The following is a 14905-nucleotide window of genomic DNA, read 5'->3' as shown; positions in this document are numbered from 1 at the left end:
TATAACTGTTGTTAAAAAATGACGATTGGGACGATTGATTCTATCACAGACAATGATTTTTTTTTTTTTTAATATTTTACCATGTTTTCACTGTGTGGTGTAATCCAATTGGACAAAACATACCTGAAAAAAAAGCAAATAAAAAGGGAATTAGTAAGAAGTATAGACGTATGAATTCAAAGTTTGGTGAAATGAATAAAAACCAGTTTTATAAAAAAAAATACTAATTGATTTTTTTATGAAAAATTGGCCAAATGTTTTCAGAAGAAATTTAAAAATAATGTGTTTTTGATTAGCAAACATAAGTTAAATTAAATTTAAGTAATTTCTCTAATGTTCTAGTATTTTTTTCTGCGCAAATTGTGAATCAATTTGGCCATTTGGAGTCAGCTTCGTAGGTCATACCGGTGCCTTACGGTCGAAATCGGCCCTTACAGCGATCAAGTGGCCGCGAAGGGGAAGTCCTGGTGGCTTTGCGTGTTGTGGCGTCGGTTTTTTTTTATAGAATGAGGAAATCTGTTGGTTGGCAACACCTTAGAAAAACCTCATTCTGCAACTTCCTTTCCTTGCCTACGCGGTATGCCTGTTAGGGATGACTTCGTAGAGGGGGGGACTGTACTTTCGCACTCGCACTGTCAAACGTCAGCTATCACATATAGCTGTCCTCTAGGGGGGCAACTCGATTAACTGTTGGTCGGCACGCCATTTCCTCTGGAAGTGAAGCACGATTGTGATTCCGTGGCTCACACGGCGTTCCACTCGTCCACCCCCGTACACATCCTCTCTACTACGTTATCAGGAGTAGTATCCCTACCGCATTCCTCCCACATGCTTGACCTCTGCTCTGCGAAGCACGGGCATTCGAAGAGCACGTGTTCCGCCGTCTCCGCCCTATTTGCACACTCCGGACATGAGGGTGAATCTGCATGCCCAAACCTTTGCAAGTACCACCTAAAGCATCCGTGGCCCGACATTAATTGTGTTAGGTGAAAGTTCACTTCGCCATAGGGCCTACACGTCCACCGGGACACGCTCGGTATGAGCCTGTGTGTCCACCTAACCAAACCTGATCAAAGAGTCCCAGACTCTCTGTCATCTCATCATGGACGAAATTCTGGCGTTTCGTCGCGTACCTCTTGTACCTCTTTCTTCGTAGCACTTAATATCCTCGACCAGCACTAGTGCTATCGGCATCATGCCCGCTAGCACGCATACCGCGTCTTTCGAGACGGTCCGGTATGCACTGGCCACTCTAAGGCACATAAGCCTGTGTGTGCTTTCTAGTCTCTCTACATCCCGCATTACTTTGAGCATATTCGACCAGGCAGCGGCGCCATACCGTAGTATGGACACCGCTACTGACGCGAGCAGCTTTCGCTTACTCGAGACAACTGCCGAACAGGCATACTCGACATGACTACTGAAGTTCAACTTATGGTCGACCATGACTCCAAGAAGCTTCAGTGAGCGACTCCACTTGATCGAGCACCCGCCCGTGGTGACCACTGCCTGTTGTGCAGACTTGCGGTTGTTCACCATCACCACCTCCGTCTTGTGGTGTGCGAGTGTCAGTTGCCTCGACCTCATCCAGCCTTCCACTATATCTATCGCATGCGCTGCCGTCAATTCCAACTCTTCAACCGACTCACCATATTCCACCAGGGTAATGTCGTCAGCAAAGCCAATTAACTTTACTCCCGGTGGTAGTGCTAGCCTCAATACGCCGTCGTATACCGCGTTCCACAGTACCGGGCCCAAGATTGAACATTGAGCTACCCCCGCGGTGACATTGTACTGCTTTCGGCCCTCCTCGGTGTCGTAAATCAGCACCCTGTTCTGGAAGTAGCTTTCCAGAATTCGCCTTAGGCTAGCCGGGACTCCTAAGCGAGATATGGTGCTCTCTATGGCAGCCCAGCTAACACTATTAAAGACGTTTCTAACGTCTAGGGTGACGATTGCGCAGTACCGTATGCCTCCCCTTTTTTTTCTGAAGCGCAACTTCACTGACTTAATGGCATCCTGTCGATCTGCCCTTTCGAAAACCAAACTGGCTGTCTGATAGTCCCGCGTTGTCCGTTCTCTCGTTGTAGACCAATAACCTTGACAGAATGATTCGCTCTAGGAGTTTCCCGGCCGTGTCTAATAGGCAGATTGATCTATATGCCGACGGGTCGCCTGGTGGCTTCCCGTGCTTGGGCAATAGAACCAATTTTTGCTTTTTCCACCTATCCGGAAACTCGTCTCTATCTAGACATCTCTGCATAGCCAGTCTGACCATGTCAGGGCTAGTCTCGATGGCCGCTTTGATAGCCACCGTTGGAATGCCATCCGGGTCCGAGGCCTTGTTCAACTTAACCCTTCTAAGATGTTAGGTTTTTCGAACCACGATGGCGCAGTGCACGCCTGTGTGGGCCATATTGACCCCAACATCCTACTAGGGTTGAGTGATTTGGCAATTGCGGCTAGCTCATCAGTTGTCACTGGGGGAACCTTGCTCGGACCGAGATGGTATTGCAGCGTGGGTGCCGTCCATGGTCTTACCTCATGGTGTGGGAACAACGTTTACACTATCCTCTGCAGCATCACGGAAGAGTGTTCCGGTGGTGCAGATGTATTTTTCGTTTTGCACATGATTATCCGTCTGACAGAGATCAACGAAGCACGCCCGCTTACGCGCGTTAATCTCTTTGTTCAGTGCCAATTTTGCCGCCCTGTATGCCTCCTCTCGCTCCGTTCTCAATTCACCGGTCCGGGCTCTTTACATCCTTCTCCTTGTCCTCTGGCAAGATGCGCGGAGCTCCGCGATTTCCTAGCACCACCAGTATACTAGTCTTCGCCCATTCCTGGGTATGGATCGTCTCGGCATTGCCGCGTCGCACGCTCGTCGCAAAGTACCAACTAGACCGTCGCTAGACAGATAGGAGTCCATTCATAAACCACGTGGCCATGTTGGGGGGTTAGCCATCCTCGATGAGTGTCGGTTATCCTCGACTGCTGCCGTCGACCACAATATTCGATACTGTATCGAATCGCCAGGTGATCACTATGCGTTTACCCGTTGTCAACTCTCCAGTCTGAGCTAGGGTTAAGACCCGGGCTCCAGAAGGTTACATCAATGATGGACTCCGCACCGTTCATGCTATAGGTGCTTGTACTGCCTACATTCGCAACCTCGACGATCAATCCCGCCATAGCCTCGAGTAGAGTCCAACCTCTCTCGTTCCACAATGGGAAAAAAATAGGTATAAAACGCGAATAAATTCAATATCTCTGCTCGGAGTGTATGGATTTGAATGAAATTTTGAAACAAACTGCAAAAAACTCTACAGTTTCAGATAAGGAGAGGGTCATTCACCGCACGATGCTGGAAATCAGTGTATCGGACCCGTTTTACCCCACTCTCTCTCTTTTTCACCTTTTTCGAAAAATCTTAGAGTGCAAAATAAATGATTTATTTGATTCGTGTTTGTGTTAAAACTTCTGTAGTATCGAATGGAGCTGGTTTGGCTCACCGCACGGCCTTAAAAATTGAAATATCTTCAAATAACCCCGATATCCCCTATTTCTTTGGATTTTCACATGCATCTCCGCCCGGAGTTGAATACAATCGACAAGAGAAACAGCAATCTTATGTCAAATTTCCGATACTATGGAAGTTTCTACACAAATACGAGTTGAATAAGTCATTTATTTTGCACGCCAGTCGGGAATAGATGAGGATTTTCTCAAAAAGGTGTGAAAAAGAGAGCGCGGGGTAAAACGAGCTCAAAACAGTGATTTCCAGCATCGTGCGGCGAATGACACCCTCCTTTTCTGAAACTATAGAGATTTTTGCAGTGTGTGTCAAAAATTCATTCGAATCCATCCACTCCGAGCAGAGATATTGAATTTATTCGCGTTTTATACCTATTTTTTCCCACTGTGCGTTCGTAGAGCGACTGCCCCACTCGACCGCCCACGCGTTAAAGTCCCCACCGATTAACAAGGGACTCAATCCTACTAGTGCGCTTACCAGTGGACGAGAACTGGTCTATCGGCCACCTGGGTGGGGCATAGCTACTGCAGTAGTAGACCCCGTCGATCTTCGCAATTGCGAAGACCTCACGCGTCGTGGAGATTATCTCCTGAACCGGATACCGACTGGTCGTACAGATCGCCGCTATCTTAGTCTTATCCGCTACCCAGTTTCCGTTATTGGGGGGGGGGGGGGGGGGGAGTGGGATGCGATATGAGTCCGAAAGTAGTGCGATGTCTGTACTCGACTCCGAGGCGGATTGCCACAACAACTGCTGCGCAGCTTCACAGTGATTTAAGTTCGACTGTGTGACCTGCTTCATTTTCGGCAGTTCTGTCCTCTCATACTTGGACACTTAAGCTCACCCGTCACGGGGCCTTTGTTCGCCGTGCACTTTGGTGCCGATTTGCACTCCCTGGCGAAGTGGCCTTCTACTCCGCATCTTCTGCAGAGTTTACTCATGTCGGGGGCTTTGCATGCCCACGACTTCCCAAGTAACACACTTGTCACCGAAGAGTCACGGCGGCGCAGGTTTTTGTTGCGCAGAAGTCACTGTGACTTACTTCTAACAAATAAACACTCACTTGCTAGAAGTAAGTCACAGTGACTTTTGCGCAACATAAACCTGCGCCGCCGTGACTCTTCGGTGACAAGTGTGTTACTTGGGTTGTGGCCTCGCTCGAAGCACCTGGAGCACACTTCCGGCGGCTCACAGATGCTGAGCAGACACTCACACCAGCCGAATTCAAACATGCCCTTTGCAGCCGCTTTTTTTGCCTCCCCAATTGGAAGCTTGATCGTAGCGATCTGCGTGCCTGCTGGGCCCCTCCGGATGTGGATCGATGCGCTCGGCGCATCTACCATACACTGCTGCTTAAGGACGGCAAAGAGCTCCTACGCGGTGGCGATCTCATCCAGATTCTTACACTGGAGAGTCACTTCCCTTCGTCAGAGCCCTCACCTGTACCTTCTTTCCTAGCACTTCTTGTGTTAGTGCCGTGTAAGAGGAGCCCTTGGTGATGGCATCCTTCTTGAACACTAGCATCATCTCCCCTGTTCTAGTGCGCCGGATGCTTTTGACATCCGCGCCTAGCTCCGAGAGACGATTCTCGCCACTCATAGCCCGCAGCACATCTGCGTAGCTATTTCTCTTTGTTTTGAGGGCCAGTGCGTCGCGCATCGTGCGTTTACGAGCAGGCTTCGCCTTGATTTTACTCAAAACCTTCTCTTTCCTATTCTTCTTTCCAACCGTTCGGCGGCCACCAGCAGCTTCGGAAGCCCATCCCTGTTTCGAATCTGCGCACGCGTCAGTACCGCCCCACTCATATGCGTGTCCTCGGTCGCTGACCCGATCCTCGGTGTTCCATACTCTGACACTTGAGAAGATTCCACACTTGCCGCTTGGGTTGGTGATCTAACCAGTCCGCCGCTCGCAAATGGGTTGATCGCCTCACCCTCCGTATACTCGACCTCTTTGATTAAAAACGAATCCATCACTGCAATAAGGGTCCCCCTTAGACAGTGTTGGGAATACTCACTTGCGAAAATTTATACTCACTTGCTTCCATCTCAGTCCAGAAGCATGCTATCAAAAAATGATGTTTGAAGGACTTTTAGATTGTAGTTCAATCTAAAAGTTTGCCGAATAAAGTAACAGTCGCAGACCCATATCAAAACCGTGACAGAGCTGTGAGCACAAGGTGAGTATGAATAACACGATTTTTACTCACCTCGTACTCACAGCTCTCTGACAACTTTGGTATGCGTCTGCGACTTTAACTTTATTCAGCAAACTTTTAGATTAAACTACAATCTAAAAGCCCTTCAAACATCATTTTTTGATAGCATGCTTCAGGACTGAGATACAAGCAAGTGAGTATCACTCTTGCAAGTGAGTATTCTCAACACTGCCCTTAGAGCCGCTATCCCTCACTGCCACTAAAGTAGTCACCCAAGGATCCCGGTGGTTATCTATGCAAGCAGGGAGGCCACCCATGGGTTGGAACAGGCCCTTATGGGACCGGAGCTCAGAGCCAGGATCAGCGCTAATCAGGATACTTCAACTGAACCTACCTCAACCCAGTTAGATTCCTGAGCTTGATACAGATCGGGAACGTACGGGCCTTGCCAAGGTTTTATGGGACGGAAGGCAGCTCCGACATTAGCCCATCCGTCGTTTAAGGTCAGTGTCACCTGGCCCTACTACGAGGATAGAATGCCGTCGCCACCAGCACACCTCTACACCACGGTCATCTAAGAGTGTACCATCTCGTTGACCAGTTCCATCGCGCGCGCCAGTATGCCGTAATCAGGAACTTACTGGCATTGCTCCTGATGTGCCCGAGGCACCCCTGACCAGGCTAGGGCACTTTGGAAGCGGTGCCAAATCGCTTGTACAGAGTTGATGCTTCCAGATGTGTGGTATTTCTGAAGAGGCCCAGCAGAGCCCACTGGAACCCCCGCCACGCCTAGGCAAACTCCGCTTGAACTATTCGTGTGCAGTGCACATGATGCTCGGTGACCTTGCGATGCCAAAGGTGGTAAATCCTCACTAGCATTCGAACATACTTCGCCTAAGAAAAGCCGTCTTGCTCCCACCGTCGTGGCGTCGCTCTACTGGGTTGCATCCGAGCCCGCGGTTGGAAAAGGGCCGGGCAGGTGGAGGCCCTGCTGTCAGCAACATTCTGGTGTATCTGATAGGGCCTAAAGGGTAGGATACCCTTCCTTACGGGCAGGTCAGATCGGGTTGCATGTAGGCATCAGTTCTTGATGTCTGCAAAACAGTTGAATGTGGGCAGGGTTGACCCTGCCCGCCATCCACACGGACACGGAAAGCTGGCTATGCATCAGCATGCTACCGTGATGGACTCTCCAAAGCGAGTCATCGATGTTCGTTGCTGCAGGCTACGCAGCTAACCTTGAAGGTACGATGTGCCCTAGCCCCTGTCGGAAGCAATGCCTTCTTGGTGGTTTAGGAGAGACGAAGGGTTTGGCGACCATAGGAATGTGTTTGGTGGGTCAAGGAGAGAGTAGTCCAGGCTTTTACTTTTGTTGTAGAAGGCGACTGTTGCTTTAGCGGCGAAGATCAGATGTTTCCGAGATTTCAAATGTCTCTTTATTACGAGGTATTTTAATATCCTAAAATCAATACATGTTTTTGCACATAACTGTTGGGTTACAAATTCATTTGGACTTGCGTTTAGTCGAACTTCGCCTTACTTTCTACCGCTCAGAGCCACCGTCACGACCGGAACAGAGTTACCAAATCTTCTAGAGTAAAATTCTCCTTTAATTATCACAAATCAACCAATAATCTGTATATATTACCTTTAGTTTGATAAGTAGTAATTTTGTGAATTTAGGTTAAGTGCAAATCCAGAATTTAGTTTTATCAGATCTATAACAATAGTTTTCAATTAGTAATCCGACTTTAAGTTCAATTGCATGTTTCATTACATTTGATATTATCACTAATAACTAAGAAAATGTACTTCAAATCTAATAAGTTTCGCACTTTGATTGTTATACAAATTAACTGCACAACATCGAGCATGACTTTCACTTGCAGTCAGTATCTTTTTCTATATCTACCTTATTGTTCATGAAATGTCACTGCTTGTTCATGTGCGCAGTAAATGGGGCACAGTTGGCAGAATCTGGAAACGACACAACACAGTGGGGTTGTAACACTCCCCCCGGTATGCCAACTCCAAGACTTGGCCTACTTTCCTTCGTTCCAGATGTCGAGAACTGCCAACTTGACAGCTGGTCGCTCGTACACTCCTTTGTTAGTTTGTACAGTTGCCCTACGTACCTGACTTCCTTTTTCTACTGTACCGATTACCCGGCCCTTAGGCCAGCAGTTCCGTGGTAACTCCGGGTCCACAATCACGACGATATCCCCCACGGCTATAGGCCTTACCTTCTTAAACCACTTCGTTCGCTTAGTGATTTCGGGTAAATAATTCCGAAGCCAACGTCTCCAAAAAAGATTTGGGACACCTGCCATCCCCGTCGCACAGCTTGAACGCTATCATCAAATAGTGTCAGGGGTTTGGAGCCATCCGATGACCCCAATAAAAAATGGTTTGGAGTTAGAGCTGGTTCCGACTCATTGTCCACGGGAACACCAGTAAGTGGGCGACTGTTGAGAACAGATTCGATCTGTGTCAACGCACTGCGTAGTTCCTCGTCCGTTGGTCGCCTACACTTCAGCACTTCCGTCAAATTCCGCTTCACCGATTGGATCAACCTCTCCCAGCTACCGCCCATGTGGGGGCTGGACGGTGGGTTGAACTGCCAAGACGTAGTTGGTGTTGTGAACTCCTTCGCCATTTCGTGCTTATCAATCGCCTTCAGAGCGTCGCGTAGCTCTTTGGACGCGCCGACGAAATTCGTCCCTCTATCGGAGTAAAAGCACACTGGTGTGCCTCGACGAGCGATGAAATTGTTCAACGCCATCATGCATGAGCTGGTGCTAAGGGAGTTAGCAACCTCAATATGAAGAGCCCGAACAGTTAGACACGTCAATAAGACCCCCCAACGCTTCTCGACCCTTCGCCCCACTAAGACTTCAATAGGCCCAAAGTAATCTACGCCTACATGGGAAAAAGGCCTGGTGAAGACAGCCATTCTCGCCGAAGGAAGTTCTGCCATCTCTGGTGGTGCAGGTTTCGCATCCCGGTTCCGACACCATTGACAACCACATCGCATCTTGCGAAGTGTTTGATGAAGTCGTGGAATACAGTACCGTCTACGCACCTCGTTGGCTACAGTAGCATAATTGCGATGATGGTACCTCTCATGGAAATCCACTAGGAGAATTTTGGTGACCGGATGGTTGTCCGGAAGTATTATCGGGAATTTTTCGTCCGGAAACAGGAAAGAGCACTTCGCAGCTCGGCTGTTCATTCGCAAAACTCCGTCTTCGTCCACGAATAGGCTCATCTTGTAGATCTGGCTGCGACTGTATTGTTGCCATTGCTTCCGCACGTTCTCTCCATTTTTCGACCCCTCCTTCAGCACAAACATCTCTTCGTGATACACCTCTTGTTGCGCCTGCCGAAAATGGTACAGCTGAGCCTGTCGCAATTCTTCACTAGACAATGGTCCTTGATGTGAAACTAATCCCTGTCGTTTCGCTTGTAGATTGTACACGAATCGCTGTACATACGCCGTAACTTTTAGCAGACGATTCCAGCTAGAGTAGTCACTAGCCACAACCACTGGATCCCGAACTTTCCTGTGCACCAGAACACTGGTACGAAGCTATTCGGTCGTAGTTTCTTGGTTGTACGGGATAACAGGCCAATCTCGCTCCGCTTTCTGCAAAAATGCCGGCCCTAGAAACCAGCGATCGTCGGACTTCATCTGCACCTGCCCGGTCCATTTCGTGCCATCATCTGCTACGTTCCACTCCGATATGATCCAGTTCCATTCGTTAACTTCCGTAGTGTCTAGAATTTCACTCGTTCTCGCCGCAACATACTGGCTGTAACGACGGTGATCGGAACGTAACCAGTTACGTGAGTCGCACCAGAAGAAGCGCTGCGACACTGAAAGAGACAATGACTTCATAGTGCTGTTGGATAATCTCGCTCCGATGACAGCAGCCTGGAGTTCCGAACGCGGCGTTGACAGGTACTTCAATGGTGCAACCCGTGTTTTCGCCCCGACTAAAGCACATTCGATGATTCCATTTTCTTCGAACCGGAGATACACGACAGCAGCCATCCCTTTATCTCCAGCGTCCACGAATGTGTGCATTTGAATCTGTGCTCCAGTTGTTGTGATCTGGCGGTAACATCGAGGTATTTGGAGTTCCTCCAGCTTCGGTAGCAATTTTGTCCACGTCTGCCAATCGTCGAGCTGCTTGCCTTCTATCTGGTCGTCCCATTTCAGTCCCTTACGCCATACTTCTTGGAGTGTAACCTTGAGGATCATTAGGAATTGCGAAATGAGTCCCAACGGATCAAAGATACTCATCAGGATCCGAAGAAGTTCACGTTTGGTAGGCGCTCTGCTTCCGTCAAACAATACTGCGTCAAACCTGGTCCAGCAGATCTTAAAGGTGAAGTAGTCGGTTGAGGTGTTCCACCACATCCCCAAGACTTTCTCCGTCGCAATGTCGGCTGCAAGGTTTAGGGACTTCTCACTCTTCGGGCTTTCGTTCAGCGCATTCAAAACTTTGGCGGAATTAGAAACCCAGTTCCTTATATCAAAGCCGCCTTGAGCATGAACGTGTTTCACCGACTTTGCCAGGTCGATGGCTTCATCTTCCGTTTCGGTGCTGGCAAGCATGTCGTCCACATAGTGTTTTTTTTTCAATGACTTCAACTGCCACGGGGAAATCGGCACGGAACCTCTGAGCATTCTGGTTTTTAACGAATTGCGCTGTAGTTGGCGATGACCGGGCCCCAAAGATCATTACGGGGACAACGTACGTGCTGGGTTCTTCCTGATTCACGTTGTCGTTCCATAGAAACAGCTGGTAGAACTGGTCCTCTCTACGTATTCCGATCTGGAGAAACATTTCGCGAATGTCTCCACAAATGCCAATGCGGTTTTCCCGAAATTGGTTCAGGACGGCCACCAACGAGCTTAACAAGTCTGGACCAGTAAGCAGCATAGAGTTGAGACTTACTCCATGTGCGGTTGCTGCTGCATCTCATACAATACGGATCTTTCCTGGCTTGTTGGGATTTATAACCGGAAACGTGGGAAGGTACCAAGAGTGACCTTTGTTTTGCTCTATCTCCTTCTGGGTTACCTTCCTAATGTACCCTTTCGTTTCGTATTCTGCTAGTTTCCCATCGTAGGCAAGCTTCAGATCGGCATTTTTGGCTAGACGCCTTTCTAGACACTTGAGCCGCTGTAAGGCCATTGGCCGGCTGTCCGGAAGGCGAATATTATCGGAACGCCAGAGCAGTCCGGTTTGGTATCTATTGCCGGTGACCTGCGTGAGCGAGCTGAGCAACATCAAGGCCCTCTCGTCGTCTTTAGATACTGAGGCCGCAACTGGCATCGTGATTCCCAGGCTATCCAGGCTGAAGTACTGCTTCACTGCCAGGTGCAGTTGTTCATCGTTCTGTAGGTTGCACGCACAAATGTGATAGATTGGCTCCCGCCGTTGCTCGATTCTTGCTTCGACCATCCTCCGAAGATCGTCCACCCCAGATGGGTCTTCACGGCGATGGGCTCGCCTTCCTTTCCCTCTCGGCACCGTCTTACCAACGAAACATTGGCATGCTTGACTCCTATTAGGATCCTTGGTTGGACACGATTATACGACTCCACTGGGATACTGCGCAGATGCTTATACTTCTCCTGAAGTACCTCGACGTTCAAGCTTTGATATGGTAGCTCAAGCGCTTCAACCGTCCGCACTCCGCTTAGCTCAAACCTTCTTCCCGCCGATCCGGAAATTCCGATGTCCACACATCTTGACTTCTCCTCGAAGCGGTGAGTTCCTCCAGTCCACTTCAAACACAACGGCTTCGCACCACCGATCAAATCCAAATCCTTGGCGATTTGCTCATCCAACAACGTCAGCTCGGATCCATCATCAAGAAAAGCGTAGCACTCCACTTGCTTCGTCGGCCCAAACAACGTTACAGGGATGTACCGGAACAGTTCTAGGCCAGTTTCGACGCGGTGTGTGTTGATACTGCGTTCTTCATTCGCCTTGGCCGGGTTAGGGCTACCCGGGCTGCCTGTGACTTCACCTGGTGCAACGAGGCTCTTGTGCAAAAGCGAATTATGCTTGAATGTACACCCGTTGACTCCACACGGCTTGCTGTTGCAGTTACCTCCATGCTGTCGTAGGCAACGACGGCATATTCTGAGCTCGCGAACGGCTGCCCATTTTGCTTCATATGAGAGATCGAGGAAACGCTTACACTTCGCTGCAGTTCGACAGCTGCCCTTGCAAGTAGGGCATATGGTCGGTCCTTCCATCGAGGTTTTGCCGCTAGAAACGACGTTCGGCCGATTGCCAGTAACCTTTTGGCCACTCGCTACCGATGGAGAAGATTCAACGTGAGTGTTGACGAAAACCTTTCCTTGGCGCTTATTGCGTGGCTCCTGCTCGTAGCTGTGGGACTTTCGAGGGTTTGCTACGATGCTTGCATCTTCCGCAATCGAGAAAATCCAATCGGAGAAGGTTGATAGGGTCACCTTCGCTAGTGTTTTGCTGTGCCTCGCCCAATCCAGTTTAATAGCGGAGGGAAGCTTGCAAATGAGTTCTTGCATCAGAGTCGCATCCCGCATATACTCCTTCCGCCCACAAGCATCGATAGTCGAACATAAGTTCTGTACGGCAAGTGCATAGTCTACTAGCTTTTCGATCGAATCAGTTCTAATCGGTGGCGTAGCTAGCACCTTCTCGCGCAACGTACTGATGATCATATGCGGTTGACCAAACCTAAGTTTCAGGACGCTAATCGCTTTCGATACCATCGACGGATGCATCAGAAAGCTCCGCACAGAGGCAAACGCTTCGTCTTTTAAACAGTTTCGAAGGCGGATCATATTCTCCTCGTCCTTGTAGCCACACATTCTCGTCGTACTTTCGAATGTCGATATGAACATCGGCCATTCCTCTGGGCTGCCGCCAAACTTCGGGAGATCACATGGCACAACCTGACGTGCCGCAATCTGGTCGCGGGAAAGCGTGGCACTAGACCGGGAATGCTTCACCCGATTTGACGTTCTGGAAGCCCTCACTTGTACCGGAGTTGAACGTTCCCTAGGAGAAAATCTTTCCTCATGGTGTTCATCACCTCGCTCGTGGTATGACTCGTCTGCTGAGCTAGAACCGTCTACGCTATCGACGCTTTCCGGTTCCGTTTCGCCCGACGAGTTGTCACCTTCTTCGTCGGCTGCATACTCCGAGCTTGATTCGGTATCTCCGGCGTCGTCATCCTCGTCGTCGTCCATGTTTTCCTCCGTATCATCGTCGCTATCGTGCTCATCGTCATCCGCCGCTACTGATTCATTTTCGGCTTGACGCTGCTTCTGGAGCCAACCTTTCACTTTCGTTAAAGGATCTGTTGTTCGGGCCCCTGGTACTGGACAGCTTTGTACCTCAGCAATTTCCTCCATCAGCTCGAACTTTTTCTTCATGAACTCTCGTCGTCGCTTCATCTCCTCAAGCATCAACGTTTCTTCGGCCAACACTTTCTGCATCTGCAGCTTCAGCGATAGTGCCGATTTGCACGATGAATTGGACACTATAGACTTCGCTTTCGTCGAGACGTTCGCCAACTTGTCGATTTCAGCGGCCAACATAGCATCCACGTTCGCTGATATTTCGGGGGCAGAAGCTTTTGGTTTCTGTCGGCGATCCTTAGAGGTTGAATCCTTCACCGATTTATTTGGTTTACCAGAATCCATCCTCTTAGAACTAATCGGCTTCGTCGGCTGCTCTGCATTGGTGGTCTTCTTCTTGGACGTCTTCTGCTTATCCTGGTGTACTTTCGCGGTTTCGCATTTCAAGCAACTCCAGTCGCAATCCGCAACGTCCTGGGAAACTCCTGCACAGCTGACATGGTACCGACAGCCACAAGTTTTACACCGAACTAACTCACCATCTTCTACACCCGCGCACATAACACAGTGTTTTTTGGAAGCTCGAATCCGGGAAGATACTGGTGATTTATTGTCACCCGCGCGCGATCGGGAACCGACAGACGTGTTTTTCTTAGCTTTAGGGTCGCGTAGGGGGTCGATGGGGGGGGGGGGGGTCTTTATTTGATTTTTGCTTTCGAGAGGGCCGTGTCTTATCGGGCTTCTTCTTACCTTCAGTACCTCTGCTGGTCGTAGGGGTATTTTGCTCGACCGGATTGGACATCTTCCACCTCCTCCGGTAAACGATATTAAAAGTTGTTGCTTTAGCGGCGAAGATCAGATGTTTCCGAGATTTCAAATGTCTCTTTATTACGAGGTATTTTAATATCCTAAAATCAATACATGTTTTTGCACATAACTGTTGGGTTACAAATTCATTTGGACTTACGTTTAGTCGAACTTCGCCTTACTTTCTACCGCTCAGAGCCACCGTCACGACCGGAACAGAGTTACCAAATCTTCTAGAGTAAAATTCTCCTTTAATTATCACAAATCAACCAATAATCTGTATATATTACCTTTAGTTTGATAAGTAGTAATTTAGTGAATTTAGGTTAAGTGCAAATCCAGAATTTAGTTTTATCAGATCTATAATAATAGTTTTGAATTAGTAATCCGACTTTAAGTTCAATTGCATGTTTCATTACATTTGATATTATCACTAATAACTAAGAAAATGTACTTCAAATCTAATAAGTTTCGCACTTTGATTGTTATACAAATTAACTGCACAACATCGAGCATGCCTTTCACTTGCAGTCAGTATCTTTTTCTATATCTACCTTATTGTTCATGAAATGTCACTGCTTGTTCATGTGCGCAGTAAATGGGGGCACAGTTGGCAGAATCTGGAAACGACACAACACAGTGGGGTTGTAACAGCGACCTTAACCCCACACTACCCGAATCTTCCTGTTCGGGTGTCTGTTGAGCAGATTTTCTCCTTATGGTTTAAAAGGAAAAAAGGCCGAATTTTTAACTCGAACGTGAAATCTATGCCAGTGAAACTTGGTTTGTATCAGTGGAGAACACTCAACGGCTGCAGGTCTTCATCAATAGATGCCTGCGGTATATAATTCGTGCATGGTGGCCTCACAATTGGATCTCCAACGTGGAGCTCCATCGTCGATGTCATCAAAAGCCGATAGCGACAGAAACTTGGGAGCGAAAGTGGAGGTGAGTCGGCCACACTCTACGCAGGGGCGGAAACGAAATCTGCAAGCAAGCATTAGATTGGAACCCAGCAGGACATCGCAGCAAAGG

General features: G+C 48.7%; 1 protein-coding gene across 1 annotated transcript in view; it reads right to left on the bottom strand.

The window, feature by feature from the left end:
• Window positions 1-5195, bottom strand: part of LOC109399007 (uncharacterized) — a 234228-nt gene extending 229033 nt beyond the window's left edge. Inside the window, exon 1 of the mRNA XM_062859812.1 lies at window positions 4977-5195. Coding sequence (XP_062715796.1) covers window positions 4977-5195 — 219 coding nt within the window. The remainder of the gene's footprint in view (window positions 1-4976) is intronic.
• Between the last annotated feature and the right edge of the window lie 9710 nt (window positions 5196-14905).

The sequence above is a fragment of the Aedes albopictus genome, chromosome 1 (assembly GCF_035046485.1).
Source record: "Aedes albopictus strain Foshan chromosome 1, AalbF5, whole genome shotgun sequence".
NCBI lineage: Eukaryota > Metazoa > Arthropoda > Insecta > Diptera > Culicidae > Aedes > Aedes albopictus.
Note: the sequence above shows the minus strand (reverse complement) of the source record. Positions and strands in the feature narration are given on the sequence as shown.